This window comes from Oncorhynchus nerka, linkage group LG28 (genome assembly GCF_034236695.1).
Source record: "Oncorhynchus nerka isolate Pitt River linkage group LG28, Oner_Uvic_2.0, whole genome shotgun sequence".
Classification (NCBI taxonomy): Eukaryota; Metazoa; Chordata; class Actinopteri; order Salmoniformes; family Salmonidae; genus Oncorhynchus; species Oncorhynchus nerka.
The window spans coordinates 31,934,314-31,949,480 of NC_088423.1; the positions used below are offsets into that span (position 1 = coordinate 31,934,314).

The following is a 15,167-nucleotide window of genomic DNA, read 5'->3' on the forward strand; positions in this document are numbered from 1 at the left end:
AGTCTGGTAACTCGAATGAACTTATCCTCTGCAGCAGAAGTAACTCTGGGTCTTCTGCGGGCTCTTGAATGAGTAGGTGTGTCCAAACTTTTGACTTGTACTGTATATTTAAAACATTTATTTTTATTTTTGTATGTCTCAGTAATGTTGTGAAGAGGTTAATTTGCTCTATTGTATTCCAGAGCAGGAGATTTTGGAGAAGACCGTGTGTATTGTCCAGAGCAGCTGCGTGAATGTGCACAGTGTGACAGGGAAGGACTTTATCTCCCCTCTACCCTTTCAGGTGAGTTCCTCATCACTGATTGGTATGCTGTTACATTGTCTAAAATGTGTGCTATCATCGCTGGATGATCTGTCATTTGACGTTTCATGGTGTTCATTACGTGTTGAATTTGGTGATGTACTACTTGTGATGAAATGTGATTTACTTTGAACATTTGTTAGAAAAATCCTTATTTGTACATTTTGTAAAATATGTCTCCCAGACCTGGCTGTTTTAATTTCCTTGTTAGAATCCCTTAAGGAGAACCATCAGATATGGACAGTAATTATTGTTGCTTACACAGTTATTGATATTCTCCAGGACCAGTCCATTGTCTTTTTAACCAATGGTAATGGGGGATTTGGCTCACTGACAGCTGACAAGAGGCTTCAGATTACAATGAAAAACACCACCATGCAATTAACTGCCTCTGTATTTATGTGTGATTCTTTTTCACATCGAAGTCCACTTGATATGATTTAAATTTGGTTTTGTTTTTCTGGTGATTTGCGGGAAAAACACTGTGTCAGTCTACGTTGTGACATGCAGGGTAAATTACATTGCTTCTTGGTAGCTAATTTAGCTGATGTTGATTGGGTCCACATTTACAGACCAGATTTGTATTGGTGGATGCATAAAAAAAAATAAAAAAAAACATTTTGTAACCAGTTCAGTTGTATTTGATAAGACATGACTCACTAGCTGCCAGACTCCACCATTATTCTACTGTAAATAGGGACATGTTTCTTTTCCCACGAGTTACAATGAAAATGCAAACTGCCTGTTTCTTTAGTGAGCCATTCAAGTGTTGACAAATCATGTTTATCAAATTTTTCTTCCACATCCCCTTGATAGAATTTCATGAAATTAAGTCCTGTGACTCTTGTTTTTTACAGGTCTCTAATCTGTGGCCTACTAAGTTTGGTCTGCTGTTAGAACGCAAAAACTCTGCACCTGATGCTTCTCAGAGTCCTCCCAGGTACACAGCAGAAACCTGTAATGCACACACCCTGCTGTTTCTGATATATTTTGGTTCATGCTAGTGTGTCAGTAGAGGTTGTTTTGAACATACCACTGTTTGTTTCTCTGTTTTCAGGGAACCTCTTCCCACAGTATTCAGCATGCTGCACCCTCTGGATGAGATTGCCCCAGTGGTGTGCAGGCCTACAGGTGAGACTCTCAAACACGCATACATAGAAATTGTCACAATTTGTTTGACATTGTGTTTACTAGGAGCACGGTGGAAACCACCATACAAATAAACTATAATGGATGTTGAAGCCAGCATTGTTGGCCCTCTTGCACTCCTTGGCTGCCCTGTTAGCTGACTACCGGTACCTTAATTGCTGGCCCCATTATGGCTTGTTAATTGCTCATCTCCTGTGTCTCTGGCAGGTCTGTTCGAGGCTGCACATGTGCAGTACGTCTCTGACAGCACCATGAAAATTGTCTTCTCCAACTGCGAGCCCTCCATAGTCATGACATACGACACCGTGCAGTGCATACACTCTGTGTGGGCGCTGCGCAAAGTCACTCCAGATGTAAGATAACATGCAAGAACAACACTGTTATTACTGTTCCATTACTGGTTTTTCAGTTGTAGAAAATGTAATGTTTATGGCATCAATGGAATTGGTAAATAATTCTCATCATAGCAAGAGTGATGACTCAAAGGCCTATCTACGACCCCTAAGGGTGGATTTAAATTGGTCTGACTCGGGCCAGGGATAATTACAAAATGACACATTGGTTTCCTTACACCAGTGGTTCCCAAACTTTTTATAGTCCCGTACCCCTTCAAACATTCAACCTCCAGCTGCATACCCCTTCTAGCACCAGGGTCAGCGCACTCTCAAATGTATTTTTTTTGCCATCATTGTAAGCCTGCCACACACTATACGATACATTTATTAAACATAATAATGAGTGTGAGTTTTTGTCACAACTCTGCTCGTGGGAAGTGACAAACAGCTCTTATAGGACCAGGGCACAAATACAGTTGAAGTCGGATGTTTACATACACCTTAGCCAAATATATTTAAACTCAGTTTTTCACAATTCCTGACATTTAATCCTAGTAAAATTCCCTGTCTTAGGTCAGTTAGGATCACCACTTTATTTTAAGAATGTGAAATGTCAGAATACTAGAGTGATTTCTTTCTTTCATCACATTCCCAGTGGGTCAGAAGTTTACATACACTCAATTAGTATTTGGTAGCATTGCCTTTAAATTTTTTTACTTGCGTCAAACGTTTTGGGTAGCCTTCCACAAGCTTCTAGGATTGAGGTCAGGGCTTTGTGATGGCCACTCTAATACCTTGACTTTGTTGTCCTTAAAGCCATTTTGCCACAACTTTGGAAGTATGCTTGGGGTCATTGTCCATTTGGAAGACCCATTTGCGCCCAAGCTTTAACTTCCTGACTGATGTCTTGAGATGTTGCTTCAATATATCTACATAATTTTCCTCCCTCATGATGCCATCTATTTTGTGAAGTGCACCAGTCCCTCCTGCAGCAAAGCACCGCCACAACATGATGCTGCCACCCCCATGCTTCACGGTTGGGTTGGTGTTCTTCGGCTTGCAAGCCTCCACCTTTTTCCTCCAAACATAATGATGGTCATTATGGCCAAACAGTTCTATTTTTGTTTCATCATACCAGAGGACATTTCTCCAAAAAAGTACAGTCTTTGTCCCCATGTGCAGTTGCGAACTGTAGTCTGGCTTTTTTATGGCTGTTTTAGAGCAGTGGCTTCTTACTTGATGAGCGGCCTTTCAGGTTTTGTTGATATAGGACTTGTTTTACTGTGTATATAGATACTTTTGTACCTGTTTCCTCCAACATCTTCACAAGGTCCTTTGCTGCTGTTCTGGGATTGATTTGCACTTTTCGCACCAAAGTACGTTAATCTCCAGGAGAAACAACACGTCTCCTTCCTGAGTGGTGTGACGGCTGCCTGGTCCCATGGTGTTTATACTTCCGTTGAACAGATCAACGTGTTACCTTCAGGTGTTTGGAAATTGCTCCCAAGGATGAACCAGACTTGTGGAGGTCTACAATTTTTTTTCCTGGGGTCTTGGTTGATTTCTTTTGATTTTCCCAGGATGTCAAGCAAAGAAGCACTGAGTTTGAAGGTAGGCCTTGAAATACAGCCACAAGTACACCTCCAATTGACTCAAATTATGTCAATTAGCCTATCAGAAGCTTCTAAAGCCATGAAATCATTTTCTGGAATTTTCCAAGCTATTTAGTGTATGTAAACTTCTGACCCACTGGAATTGTGATACAGTGAAATAATCTGTCTGTAAACAATTGTTGGAAAAATTACTTGTGCCATGCACAGTAGATGTCTTAACCGACTTGCCTAACTATAGCCCCTTCTTATTAATGGGATGTTGCTTTTATACTTAGGCTTATTTTTCAAATTGGCATGTTTTGTTTCTAAATGTCTGCGCAAGCATGGAGGTTTCATCGAGGCACTACTCACAATACAAGTAAACCCCAAATCAATGTAGTTATCATATTTGTGCCTCTTCGATGGTCCAACGTCCCTGTCTGTTCGGTGCTTTACCGTGTAAGGGGGCAGTAGCTATTTGGCTGCATCAGATTCACAACTGCCAGTGTCCATGTTAGCTGGGCTAACAACAAATTCAGAATTACTGATGCTAGCATTGGATGTGTGGTCGTGGAAGCAGAAGAACTTGTCGTTGACAGGTGCAGGTGTAGTACTGCTGGTAGTAGCAGTACTACCAGTGGAGCTGTTATGTGTCTTTATGGATGTGGGCCTTATGTTTTTTTCACCATTTATCAATTTTTGAGCAAATGGAATGATCAGCAGCTACGTTTGGCTACATACGGACCGTTAGTGGAATTTCCGCAAGAGAGTAACGGTTGCTGTGATTGGATGTTAATTATTTGACTAGGCTACCTGTATTTGACATTGTGTTGTTATTTCTCTGAACACTAGATGGTTTAATTTTATTTCTGGCAGTGAAACGAGGCTACTCAGGTGAGGGGGGCAAAAAAAACAAATGTATAGCCCCGTTGGAAAATATAAATGTACTGTTTGAAATTGTGACAAAAATCCTAATAATTAAAATAATATTTTTACTTTCACCTCCTATTAAAACTCACTAATTCCCCTAACCTCAATGATTTGAGATGCTGACGTGAATTGACCAGGTGGATGACCTCTTGCAAATTTGCACATTTTTGTCTTAAACATTATTAGGCTACACAGCACACTCTGGATTGGGAGTAATAGATTAAGAGCTCAGACACAGAGATTGTGTTTTCTGGCCGAGTGTATTTAGCACCTCTGAACCCAATTTAGCGATCCAAGTGAGCACCGATTTAACATTTTAGAATCACGTGAAAAAAGTTTACAGCCATACGTCTACAGCGAGTATTCCCTAAAACAAAGCACGATGAGTGATTGGCAGACGAACGCTAGATCCACATTCGTGTGTGAGCCTTAAGTACTCTGAAAGCCAGCCTATGGAACAACCACCCTGGTCTCCCCTATTTACTGTTTATGTTGTTGGAAGACCAACAAAAGTAAAAATGTGTCAATATTTGACACTCAGTCTAATCATGGAGTATAACATCATAGATGGATTTAAGGTGAGCATTTTTGTCCAATAAATGACTTGCATGTATACATGATTTTGTTTAGTTATTTTGACAAAGGAAACCAACCGGACCAAATGGGGGTAAAAAATACAATGTAACAAATATTCCAACTCTGACCCGAACTATAGCAACCAAACTGTGTGACAATGGCACCCGGACCCTGCCCTTTTTTGTTTGCGCACCATCGGGAGGACCACGTCAGACTGATCTAAATTGCTAGTTTGATCATTGTTGTGTCTGGGGGGGGTTGGAACAGAATCTGTTGCTTGTATATCATTTGAGTTGAACCTTTCACTTTTAACTCTGTCCCACAGGAGCAGTCCACAGTGCTGAAGTGTCCGGAGCAGGTAGACACGCCCCAAGGCCTGATGCCGCCCAGCTTTCTGACCACACACCTGAGGAACGTCTCCAGGATGGACTCGCCTGGTTCACCCTTTCATTGCCACGCCCTGCACAACCAAAACAGGATGACCTCATCACCAGGCCTCCACTCACGGACACATTCACCCAGCATCTCCAGCATGGCTGCACTCAGGTGAGTTTATACCAGGAGTCTTCAGTTGTGGTTCTGGAACGCTACAGAGTGCAGGCTTTGAGTCAAATACCGAAAGAGGATGTAAACAGGATCTCTGCCGTCCCACTGGGTTATACACAGTTTCCGTCAAACATTCACCCTCAAAAGCTCATGACTCATTTACAACCACCACACTATGGACCATAACCAACCATTCTTCTGCGCTCTTCTGACACGTCTGTAGCCGGTCCCACTCCCCTGGCATGGCGGCACCCTCCTTTTCGGTCGCGGCACGGTTTAACATGTCGTACCACTCATCGTCCCCCAGAGGGCACAGCTTCCTGCCCTCGCCCAACAGCACGGCCAACGAGTCTGTGCTGGTCCCGGAGATGGAGCCCATAGTGCCTGACCTATGCATCGAGCAGCTGTGGAGTGAGACTGCTTCCTCCCACAGGTCAGTGTCCGACGTTCAAAAATCCTGCTCTGTGGTCTAGTTGGTTGAACCACTGCTAGTTTATAATTAGAGCTGGGAATTGCCAGGGACGATAGCACGATACTTAGGTGCTGATACAATATGTATTGCGATTTTCACTATTGCATATGTATTGAAATTCGATATTGCGATTTGATGTTTCAAACATGTTGCTCACTATATACAGTTGAAGTTGGAAGTTTACATACACTTAGGTTGGAGTCATTAAAACTCGATTTTCAACCACTCTACACATTTCTTGTTAACAAACTATAGTTTTGGCAAGTCGGTTAGGACATCTACTTCGTGTATGGCACAAGTACTTTTTCCAACAATCTTTTACAGACAGATTAATTCACTCACAATTCCAGTGGGTCAGAAGTTGACATACACTAAGTTGACTGTGCCTTTAAACAGCTTGGAAAATTCCAGAAAATTATGTCATGGTTTTAGAAGCTTCTGATATGCTAATTGACGTCAATTGAAGGTGTACCTGTGGATGTATTTCAAGGCCTACCTTCAAGCACAGTGCCTCTTTGCTTGACATCAAGGGAAAATCAAAAGAAATCAGCCATGACCTCAGAAAAACCATTGTAGACCTCCACAAGTCTGGTTCATCCTTTGGAGCAATTTCCAAATGCCTTAAGGTACCATGTTCACCTCTACAAACATTAATACGCAAGTATAAACACCATGCGACCACGCAGCCGTCATACCGCTCAGGAAGAAGACGCGTTCTGTCTCCTAGAGATGAAGGTACTTTGGTGCGAAAAGTGCAAATCAATCCCAGAACAGCAGCAAAGGACCTTGTGAAGATGCTGGAGGAAACAGGTACAAAAGTATCTATATCCACAGTAAAACGAGTCCTATATCGACATACAGTGGGACAAAAAAGTATTTAGTCAGCCACCAATTGTGCAAGTTCTCCCACTTAAAAAGATGAGAGGCCTGTAATTTTCATCATAGGTACACTTCAACTATGACAGACAAAATGAGAAAAAAAAAAATCCAGAAAATCACATTGTAGGATTTTTAATGAATTTATTTGCAAATTATGGTGGAAAATAAGTATTTGGTCAATAACAAAAGTTTAACACCATCCCAACTGTGTAGCATGGGGGTGGCAGCATCAGGTTGTGGGGGTGCTTTGCTGCAGGAGGGACTGGTGCACTTCACAAAATAGATGGCATCATGAGGGAGGAAAATTATGTGGATATATTGAAGCAACATCTCAAGACATCAGTCAGGAAGTTAAAGCTTGGTCGCAAATGGGTCTTCCAAATGGACAATGACCCTAAGTATACTTCCAAAGTTGTGGCAAAATGGCTTAAGGCCTACAAACCTGACTCAGTTACACCAGCTCTGTCAGGAGGAATGGGCCAAAATTCACCCAACTTATTGTGGGAAGCTTGTGGAAGTCTACCTGAAACATTTGACCCAAGTTAAACATTTTTAAAGCCAATGCTACCAAATACTAATTGAGTGTATGTAAACTTCTGACCCACTGGGAATGTGATGAAATAAATACATCACTCTCTCTACTATTATTCTGACATTTCATATTCTTAAAATAAAGTGGTGATCCTAACTTACCTAAGACAGGGACTTTTTACTAGGATTAAATGTCAGGAATTGTGAAACTGAGTTTAAATGTATTTGGCTAAGGTGTATGTAAACTTGTGACTTCAACTGTATCTGCTGCAGAGAGACGAGCGCATGAAAATATGAGTTTTGATCAGTCTTGGAAATAAAAGAGCTGAAAAGATTTTGGCTCACTATTTGTAAAGAAGAGGATGAACAAGCTCTAGGATGAAAAATACCATATTTTGAAGTCATATATATATATATAGATAGATCGTCCCATAATAACATTGCGGAAAATAAATAAATAATGTTAATCACTATTTATGTCAGTTAGACACTGCTGATCTTTCCATGTCACTGTGTTTTTGGGGTTGGGCTATATTATGATAATGTTATCTATTGTCGATGATTGATTGCCATTGTCGAAGATGACAATTGTGATGCAACAATGGTTTAGCCTATTTGAACTTGACTGACTGACGCAGTAAAGAACGGAGTCTTGCATTGCACAGCAGGGAAGCACAGAAGTGACGTTCTCAGTAATTTGCCTATTTGCTATAGCCCATTTCAATAAATATGTTCTATACAGAACGCAAGAGCGGAATGTAGGCCAGACAGAGCAGAGAATTCCACCAAAGCAGCACAAAATGTCCAGAAAATATTGTTTGTCTTTCTCTGTCAGATGCATGGGCCTCAGGCTATATATAGCCTTATAGCCTAAACATTTTCATTGGTTTTTATAATGGACACTCCTTAACTATCTTGTCAAGTTGTTTAAATAAAACGTAGCCTATGTTCCCTTCTCTCTCCATTTGATACGTTAGGAATGTGACTTTGGGCTATAGGCTATGCTTTCATTGTTTTATGCATGTCTTTCTCCTGCTCAAACAATGAACGTAACAGAGTTCCATGTCAAAAAGTTGTTTGAATAGCCTAAAAACGTATGGTAGTCAGGATAATAACAATGAAAGGGATACAATTGTATCAATAGCCTATGAATGACAGTTTCATCAAGTTAGAAATGTTCTATGCGGGCCCGGGAAAAAATGTCCTCCGTGTCAAGTTGAAAACCAAATGACCAATAACCTATCCTCCTCCTAGGCCTATCATAAAAGCTTTAAGACACGTTAAAGTTATGAACAGTAGCATATTTCCCAAATAGTCTAGCCTGAGAAGGTGTTGTGCTGAAGTTGACTCTTTAAAAAATAACAAGAATGAAAGTGTTTAGCCTAGACATAGGTTATTCTCAATCACAGCTTTGAGAGGGAGGACAAACAATATTATTCATTCACCTTTATTTTGAAGCATATAAGGCAATTATTATCCAGTTTTGAAGACTGTAGACTCCATGATCTATAACCTAATCAGACTGTCACAACTCCATCATGTGCGGCCATAATGGGGGTCGGCCAATAGGGGCCGATAACATTTTATATCACAATGTTTTATGTGCTGAATAAATGTACATGCATATACACAGCAAATATCCATTTGACAAGGTGAAGATTAAAAATCATTGAACAGTAAATATATGGCTGTTATAATCAAAAAAACATTTATTTATATAGACCTTCTTACATCAGCTGATATCTCAAAGTGCTGTACAGAAACCCAGCCTAAAACCCCAAACAGCAAGCAATGCAGGTGTAGAAGCAGGTTATGGTGTTTAAAGGTGATGCTGTGTGTCTGAGAGAGAGGTTAACAACACTCTGCTTCTACAGGGAGATGAGCTGCCAGGCCTCTAAGGTGTTCATCACCTCTGACTTGTGTGAGAACAAGTACTTGTGCTTCCTCGTGGAGTCCCACCAACAGCTCAGGTCAGGGAACACGTATCTTATCTTTGTAGCTTTCAGTGTCCTATCTCTGTCTTTCTCGGTCTCAGTCAATCACTCTCTCTCACATGTTGATTTGTTTATCTTCACAGATGTGTAAAATTCATTGAGAGCAACAATCCTTCCCAGCTTATCTTTGCATCTGTTGCCACTATCCCTGCAAAAGACGCAGCACCATTACAGGTAGAGTCAATTTGACTAATTGCTTTGCGTTTCCCTTAGCGGTGGCAACGATTCTACGTCTCTCAGGACCCAATTGAGCTATTTTAGGCTAGGTCTTAATCCTCTACTAATCAAAAACATACTGTACTTTAAATGATGGTCAAGGTCCTATCTTATTGACTGCTTTATTCTGCATGTGTAAAATGGTGTGTTGCTGTGTCCATACATTGTATTCAGAAAGTATATAGACCCCTTGACTTTTTCCACATTTTGTTACCTTACAGCCTTATTCTAAAATGTATTAAATAGTTTCCTTCCCCCTAAAGAATCTACACACAATACCCCATAATGACCCCAAAGTTTTGTACAGATTTTTTTGCAAATGTATAAAATAAAAAATATCTGAAATATCACATTTACATAAGTATTCAGACCCTTTACTCAGTACTTTGTTGACACAGCTTTTGGCAGTGATTAAAGCATCGGTTCTTCTTGGGTTTTGATGCTGCAAACTTGGCACACCTTTATTTGGGGAGTTTGTACCATTCTTCTCTGCGGATCCTCTCAAACTCTGTCAGGTTGGATGGGGAGCGTCGCTGCACAGCTATTTTCAGGTCTCTCCAGAGATGTTCGGTCTTGTTAAAGTCCGAGCTCTGGCTGGGCCACACAAGGACATTGAGACTCGAAGCCACTCCTGCGTTGTCTTGGCTATGTGCTTAGAGTTGTTGTCCTGTTGGAAGGTGAAACTTCATCCTAGTCTGAGTTCCTGAGCGCTCTGGAGCAGGTTTTCATCAAGGATCTCTCTGTACTTTTCTCAGTTCATCTTTCCCTTGATCCTGACTAGTCTCCCAGTCCCTGCCACTGAAAAGCATTCCCACAGCATGATGCTGCCACAACCATGCTTCACAGTAGGGATGGTTCCAGGTTTCCTCCAGATTTGACGCTGGACATTCAGCCCAAAGAGTTCAATCTTGTTTTTATCAGATCAGATGGAGTGCTGCAGAGATGGGAGAACATTCCAGAGGGAAAACCATCTCCACAGAGGAACTCTGGAGCTCTGTCAGTGACCATCAGGTTCTTGGTCACCTCCCTGACCAAGGCCCTTCTTCCCTGATTGCTTGAGTCTTAGTTCCAAACTTTTTCCATTCAATGGAGGCCACTGTGTTCTTGTGGACCTTCAATGCTGCAGACGTACCCTTCCCTAGATCTTTGCCTCGACACCATCCTGTGAGTCTCATAGCAGAGGGTCTGAAATACTAACTTAAAAAGGTATTTTAATTTTTTATACATTTGCAAAAAATGATATAAATTTGTTTTTGCTTTGTCATTTGTGTGTATATTGATAAAACATTTTTGAATCAATTTTAGAATAAGGCTGTAATGTAACAAAATGTTGAAAAAGTCAAGGGGGCTGAATACTTTCCAAATACACTGTATGTGCTTGTGTACTGTTATTACATCATTGGTTTGGTCTCATCTCAAACTGTTATTTTTTCCTCTCAGGATATAGATGCCATGCTAGTTCTAGAAGCCAATGGAAGCTTGGTTCTGTACACTGGAGTGACAAGGGTAACTTGAAAGTAGTGCTCACACTGTTTAAATGTGTTTATTGGTGATGCAAGTTCAAATGGTAAAATGTGTTCTGTCCACAGGTGAGCAAGGTGTTTGTTCCTGGCCTCCTGTCTCCCACCTTCAGCCTGTCCAACCATGTAACCCACCTTAGTACCCCCATGGACAGTGTGAGCACTCCCGCCAAGGCCACAGGGAGACACATAGGAAGACTAGAGGAGGTACCACTGACACCTGAGACTGGTGTATATCTATTGGGTTGGTTATTAGAATGATAAGTGCAATTGCAATGAATGCATCAAAATAATTAATCTGCTCTCATGGAAATTAAGTCAGATTGCTATGACAGAGTATAACTAACCACCAAACTGAAAGCAGGTAATGGTAATGGAAATGGTGCAATCTCAATCTGAATTACAGTGAAGAACTGCTGTCCCTCTGACGTCCCTCCATTGACAGTAGAGTGAAGCTGCAGTATTAGTCTGCAGTAGACCAGCCAGTAACTAATGGAGACTATATTATGGATCCTGATCAATACTCTAATTAGATTTAATCTTCAGACTGTGTGACGTCTGTTTTTTAAGGAAATAGATTGGGAGAAACGAACAGTAGATGAATCAATTTAATATATGTTGCATTCATTGCAGAATTGCTTTAGAAGGTAGAGCTGAAGTGTATGGATTAGTTCCCGTAACTTGCCACAAATTATCTTGATTGTGTCTATTCATCCCGGGTAGCTGAGTTCTTCTTTGTCCCTCCTCCACTCCTTTCCTGTTGGCCAGGTGGCCATGCCCTCCCCTGTATCAGAGCTGAGGGGCTCCACCAAGCACCACGAAACCTCCTGGCTGGGCGACTACACCTTTCAACAGTCTGTACCCTACATCCACGCCCTCAGAGACCCCGTCAGCAGCAGAGTCACCCTGGTGTGTGTGTGTGAGGGTGGTGGGGTGGGGTCTGGTGGTTGGGTGTGTGGTGTTTGGGGAGTGGGTGTGGGTGGGTGGTTGGGTGTCGGTGGGTGGGTGGTTGGGTGTGTGGCTCGGTGGGTGGTTGGGTGTGTATGTGGGTCAGTGGTCGGTGTGTGGGTGGTTGGGTGTGTGTGTATTGATATGAATGAAAGGTGGAGTTTATAATGAGTTTGAGTCTGGCTGGTTGGTATTTTAGTACTTAGACCTCCAGGGGTGAATGTTTTTTAAACAGACACTAATTGAACAGCTTCATTTGAGGAATTGGAATGGAGAAAAGCTCAGCCTGTGTACAGAACTGAGCACCAGACGCCTGTCAGTGTGTTTACTGGGTCCAATAAGGTTACAATTCTCTTGGTGGACATCGCTACCTGCAGGGGCAGTTTTGTCAAGACCGGTGAAGACATGCCGCTCAGCCAAGGGACCTTTTTCTCTCAGACCTGTCAGTCATTTTCAAGCCCTTTTGAGAGAGGCCCTCTTGAGATGTTTTTATTTTTTAAAGATTTTAAATGTCAAAGTCCAACTGCATATGTTATGATGTCATATTGATTAGATTTTTTTTTTATCCCTTGATGTCATCTGTCAAATGATTTAATTGATCAAAGCTTTCAAGAGTTGACTGAAAGGTAGCGTGTAAACATTTCTAACTTATGGTGAAATGATCTATATCCCTATGATTCATATGTTGTTGTTTTTTTGTAGGAGCTAAGCAACGGCACAATGCTGAGGATAACTATCCCTGAAATTGCTACCTCAGAGATGGGTAAGTTTTAACACAACAATGTGCAAAACCAATGTGTGTGACAAGATATTGTGTATTGGATTAGGTTTCTCACACAGCTGAGTCATCCAGCGTTGATGGCCTGAAAATTGGGTTTAAGTGCTGCCAGCCTCCCGCTGTCACATTGACGTAAACCTAAGGGGCCCCACCCCACTGTTCCTCGCTCGTACTTACACACTCGCCATTCCCCTACACACACTTGACATCCCCCACCCCACCCACTCTCATTTCTCCTGGCATGCCACATGATGTACACACACAGTGACTATATACATTCCATTCTATCTGGGTAAGCCACAGCATTACGAAGGCATCACCACAGCAGCTACTCCACGTAGTTGCTGTTTGTTATGGTGGGATTCCCATGCCCTTATTCAGCCAAAGATTCGATTGGGCCCTGGAGTGTCGGGGGGGGGGGATAGATGAGAGAGATGATTCTGCTCCGTTCCTATCCTGCCCAATAACATGCTCTGTGGTGCTGGTATATAATGGAAGTCTGTGTTCAGGTAAATTATTGCTTAAGCATAAGACTATTTCTGTACCTGTCAGTAAGTGGGTATATTAACCTTGGTTCCTTGCGTTTGTGACAGTAATATCTAAAGATGGGTACTTTTTTTTGTAAATGACTTCATGTATGGCGACCTATACTGAAGCCATGCACGATTCACACGTCTTTCCCGTGGCGACATTTGAGCCTCTGCTGAAGCAGCCTTCTCCACCAGTACATGCATGTACTGTAAAACATGCTGTGGCTCCTCTTTCTACCCAGCTGTAGATAAGTGTAATAGCGTATCATTTTACACTGTAATTGAGGAAATGGAGCACTCGGGTGTACCGGTATTTGCCTTACAACCCTAATTGGCTTTTTGTGCGTTTTTTAAGGTCTTTGTTTAAACCATGAACTTTCGACTCTTTGACCCCACATCTTTTGTTTTGTGAAACCATTACTGATTACAGTGTAGTGTTGTTCCCAGTTCCCACATATTAGTGCCTAATTGATCCAAAAGCCAGGACTTCTCAGTCTAATGAAATGGCATTTCTCCTGCTCTGCCTTGACCTTTTTGGAGTTTGTTGTCCAATTAGAGATTGCGGGTGGAGTTAATTACCTGTCTGATTGGGTGGACCTGGGAGAGGACACGGACACTAATCAGACTTTCGTGTAATTTGATGTCAATGTAGGCACAATGAATATATGTACTGAACAAAAATATAAACACAACATGCAACAAGTTAATCAGTCACTTAAAATAAATTCATTTGGACGTAATCTATGGATTTCACATGACTGGGAATACAGATATGCATCTGTTGGTCACAGATGCCTTTAAAAATAAAAAGGGGGCATGGATTAGAAAAACAGCCGTATCTGGTGTGACCTCCATTTGCCTCATGCAGAATGACACATCTCCTTCGCTTAGAGTTGATTGTGGCCTGTGGAATGTTGTCCCACTCCTCTTCAATGGCTGTGTGAAGTTCATGGATATTGGCGGGAACTGGAACATGCTGTCATACTTGTTGATTCAGAGCACCCCAAACAAGCTCAATGGGTGACATTTCTGGTGAGTATGCAGGCCATGGGAAGAACTGTGACATTTTCAGCTTCCAGGAATTGTGTATGGATCCTTGCGACATGGAGCCGTGCATGAACATGCTGAAACATGAGGTGATGGTGGCGGATGAATGGCACGACAATGGGCCTCAGGAACCTTGTTACGGTATCTCTGTTTGAAATTGCAATCGATAAAATACAATTGTGTTCGTTGTCCGTAGCTTATGCCTGCCTGCCCATACCATAACTCCACCATTGGGCACTCTGTTCACCACGTTGACATCCGCAAACCGCTCGTTCACATGACACCGTACACATGGTCTGCGGTTGTGAGGCCAGTTGGACATACTGACAAATTCTCGAAAAGCGATGTTGGAGGAGACAGCTTATGGTAGAGAAATGAACATTACATTCTCTGGTAACAGCTCTGGTGGACACTCCTGTAGCCAGCATGCCAATTGCACGCTCCTTCAAAACTTGAGACATCTGGTGTTGTTTGACAAACCGGCACATTTTCGAGTGGCCTTTTATGAAGCTCCTTTCTGTGTTTGCAAACATTGCTGCACGAGACATTGCTCAAACATTGCTGCACGAGACATTGCTCAAACATTGCTGCACGAGACATTGCTCAAACATTGCTGCACGAGACATTGCTCAAACATTGCTGCACGAGACGCGCACAAGGTGGTGGCAGAACACAGGGGAGTTCTTATAGAACGCCAGCAACAACCACAAAAAAGTATTGAGTGCATTTCACACTACTTTAGGATTCTAATAGGATTTTAAGGCTTGTATGAATGTCCTGCCTAAAATAATGTTTGTCATCGCAAATTAATTGCATTATACTT

At 41.9% G+C, this 15,167-nt stretch overlaps 1 protein-coding gene across 2 annotated transcripts in view; it reads left to right on the top strand.

Annotated features, from left to right (window-relative positions):
• anapc1 (anaphase promoting complex subunit 1) overlaps window positions 1–15,167 on the top strand; it is a 57,693-nt gene that overhangs the window by 3,410 nt on the left and 39,116 nt on the right. For both annotated transcript variants that reach the window (XM_029640428.2, XM_029640429.2), the window contains exons 6-17: window positions 183–283; window positions 1,159–1,241; window positions 1,359–1,432; window positions 1,658–1,803; window positions 5,209–5,429; window positions 5,653–5,862; window positions 9,186–9,281; window positions 9,389–9,479; window positions 10,962–11,027; window positions 11,111–11,248; window positions 11,810–11,950; window positions 12,692–12,752. In XM_029640428.2, the coding sequence (XP_029496288.1) occupies window positions 183–283; window positions 1,159–1,241; window positions 1,359–1,432; window positions 1,658–1,803; window positions 5,209–5,429; window positions 5,653–5,862; window positions 9,186–9,281; window positions 9,389–9,479; window positions 10,962–11,027; window positions 11,111–11,248; window positions 11,810–11,950; window positions 12,692–12,752 (1,428 nt within the window). The remainder of the gene's footprint in view (window positions 1–182; window positions 284–1,158; window positions 1,242–1,358; window positions 1,433–1,657; window positions 1,804–5,208; window positions 5,430–5,652; window positions 5,863–9,185; window positions 9,282–9,388; window positions 9,480–10,961; window positions 11,028–11,110; window positions 11,249–11,809; window positions 11,951–12,691; window positions 12,753–15,167) is intronic.